The following is a 2,615-nucleotide window of genomic DNA, read 5'->3' as shown; positions in this document are numbered from 1 at the left end:
CTGCCGCAGTGGCCTTTTGGGCGGGGCCACGAGTCTGTATAAGAGGGCAGAATTCATCCGACCGTTGGACATTTTCACGTCAACCTGTTCACGACTTGTCCTCCTTCACTTGTCCCCGCCCCCTTTTTCAGTGGGACCTCGGCGCTCCTCCGTCCACCAAGCGGGACCAGAACCATGGAGAGTTCCGCTGTTCTCCGCGCACTGCTGGTGGTGAGCCTGCTCGTCCTCTTGTGTCACGGCCAGACGTCCCAGGAAGTGTCTGTTGAGGACATGGAAGGAGACAGAGGCGAACCAGGAGCGGACCGAGACTTGGTCAGTGTAGCTACACTACTGTGTGACTCTATAATGTATCCATTTTGTTTAAGTGTTAATGTGAATTTTGGAATGTTGTCTTTTGAAAAGAGAAGAAACAAAACCCACCTATTTTTTGGTATACCTCAAGTTGTGTACACATATTTTTAATATACAAAATATTACATGGCAAAAAATTACAAATACTCTTTCTTCGTGCATATCCAGTGCTCAAAACTACACAAGTACATTGAATATTTCTATGATATTAATTTTCAAAATGTACAAACCAACAATAAAAAATAATATCTGGAATAGCAGGTAATGAATATTTTTTTTTCTGTATTCTCTCTAACATAAATTCATACAATCACTTCTTTGCCACTTTGTCATTTTTCAGCCATAATAAAAGTTCCTCCAAATTGAAACCAGTTATAAATACGCTTTCACACTGCACGAATATCCTGTGCTCAAAATTTATGCTTGCACTGTAAATAGATTTCAATGATGACAATAATTTATATAAAAAAAATACAAATCAGGAATCACTCATTTTTCTTCGTCACCATTTCGAACACAAGTTTTTACAATAATTGTTCTTTGTCATAAAGAAATCCCTACAACTTGCCATGCTATGATTAATTTTCCTATGTATGCCCGCGACCCTCGTGAGGAAAAGGTTAAGAGGTGTCAGTATGACCATACAGACAACTTTATTTTGACCCATCTTCCACATATAGTCACCCAATGATCATTTCTGTTCTGTTCTGTTCTGTTCTGTTCTGTTCTGTTCTGTTCTGTTCTGTTCTGTTCTGTTCTGTTCTGTTCTGTTCTGTTCTGTTCTGTTCTGTTCTGTTCTGGTGATCTTGCTGAACAGGTCGAAGCACTGGATGTTTTGCTGGGCAGGATGCATAATCGGATTTCCACAGAAAAGAGAGGCAGTATACCGCTGGTAAGGCAATGTATTGACAAATATATGCAAATGAGCCCATGATACAAATCCACTTTGTTTTCTGTAATAAAAGGTCGATGCAGCCACCAGTCAATGCTCATTTAGTGTGATGTGTTTCCTTCACTGTTGCTAATTAAAGCTGTGAGTTGCCAGCCTAATTAAAAGATAAAGTAAACAGACTGTCTGAGCGTAGTAATTACAGAGCAAGTTAGATTGCTTTTCACACCAAATTTGCTAAGATGGAAGGAAAAAAAAAGTTCTCTTTCAGTTCTCTTGAAACAAATACAAACAAAACTGAATTTCAAATCAAGCAGATCAAGAATTGTTTATTTCACTTATTTCACTGACCAATTCTTGTTGGTCATAGAAGCAATCCAATGAAACCTGTGAAAGTGAACAGATTGAAAATTTGTAGTTGATTTGACATATGCGTGTGTGCGTGCGTGTGTTTTATTGTTATCTGTGTTATACCCTTAGTGTGGGATGGGCGACCGTTGTGCCATGAAGTTCGGGCCACGAATCGGAAAGCTCTGCGACTGCGGCAGAGGAGCCAATTGCAATTCCTACCTGCTCAAGTGCATTTGAATCATTTGCAATATGAAAGTTATGTCTGCAGGAATGTGCACATTTTCAAAACTGTTCTATTGTTCTATTCTGTTGTAGGCCTACTGTGCCCTCATTAACTGTACGTTATGCATTGTGGTTGTCTTCATGTTGGATGTCCAGCATGAGTTGATAGTGTGTAGCATGTAAGTGTTTCACATTCAGTAAACATTTTGAATTTAAGGTTGAATTTTATTCGGACAGAATTATGTTGACATACAAAGTTCAAAGGATAATGAATAATACGTACATACATACAAACATAAATGCACTTAAATATAATCTTAATAATTATTCAACTGAATATTACTGCGGTTTGTATAATACACATGGAAGTGTACTTAGCTGGAAGGTGATCCCTCAGCACATACAGTAAAAGGGTGATATCGGCCCATCACAGTCCTCACATTGACACATTTTAATTATATACGCACACAGGCAAACAGCATCATTCTTGTTGTTGTTCTTATCTGACAATTGTAATCATTTACAAAAAATGAATAAAAGAATGAAAAGCAATTAGTAGCGTGGTGCCATAAATTCCCATTCAATGTGCTGAGCAAATCAACTTGCACTTGACTGCATACTGTAAAAAAATGGTAAGAAAACGTTTTTCCACTCAGAAATTCATTTTATGAGGAGAGTTTATGAAGTCTACTAGTTTAATAAATAAATAAATGAATAAATAAATAAATAAATAAATTCTGTCTGGTTCTGGGAGAGCCATAGACTGCATGTTTTGTGTCTCCTCTTACTCCAACACCCCCGA

At 37.9% G+C, this 2,615-nt stretch overlaps 1 protein-coding gene across 1 annotated transcript; it reads left to right on the top strand.

The window, feature by feature from the left end:
* Positions 1-2,365, top strand: cartl (cocaine- and amphetamine-regulated transcript-like). Its single transcript, XM_049717842.2, has 3 exons — positions 1-312; positions 1,169-1,243; positions 1,721-2,365. Exons 1-3 carry the CDS (start codon positions 175-177, stop codon positions 1,826-1,828), a joined length of 321 nt encoding a protein of 106 aa, XP_049573799.1. The 5' UTR covers positions 1-174; the 3' UTR covers positions 1,829-2,365.
* Positions 2,366-2,615: the final 250 nt, after the last annotated feature.

The sequence above is a fragment of the Syngnathus scovelli genome, chromosome 4 (assembly GCF_024217435.2).
Source record: "Syngnathus scovelli strain Florida chromosome 4, RoL_Ssco_1.2, whole genome shotgun sequence".
NCBI lineage: Eukaryota > Metazoa > Chordata > Actinopteri > Syngnathiformes > Syngnathidae > Syngnathus > Syngnathus scovelli.
Note: the sequence above shows the minus strand (reverse complement) of the source record. Positions and strands in the feature narration are given on the sequence as shown.

Bases quoted from the DNA above. Each gene is read 5' to 3' on its own strand.
- cartl (XM_049717842.2), top strand. From the start codon at position 175: ATGGAGAGTTCCGCTGTTCTCCGCGCACTGCTGGTGGTGAGCCTGCTC. The intron at 313-1,168 runs GTCAGTGTAGCT...CTTGCTGAACAG, and splicing joins CAGGAGCGGACCGAGACTTG to GTCGAAGCACTGGATGTTTT. The intron at 1,244-1,720 runs GTAAGGCAATGT...TTATACCCTTAG, and splicing joins AGAGAGGCAGTATACCGCTG to TGTGGGATGGGCGACCGTTG.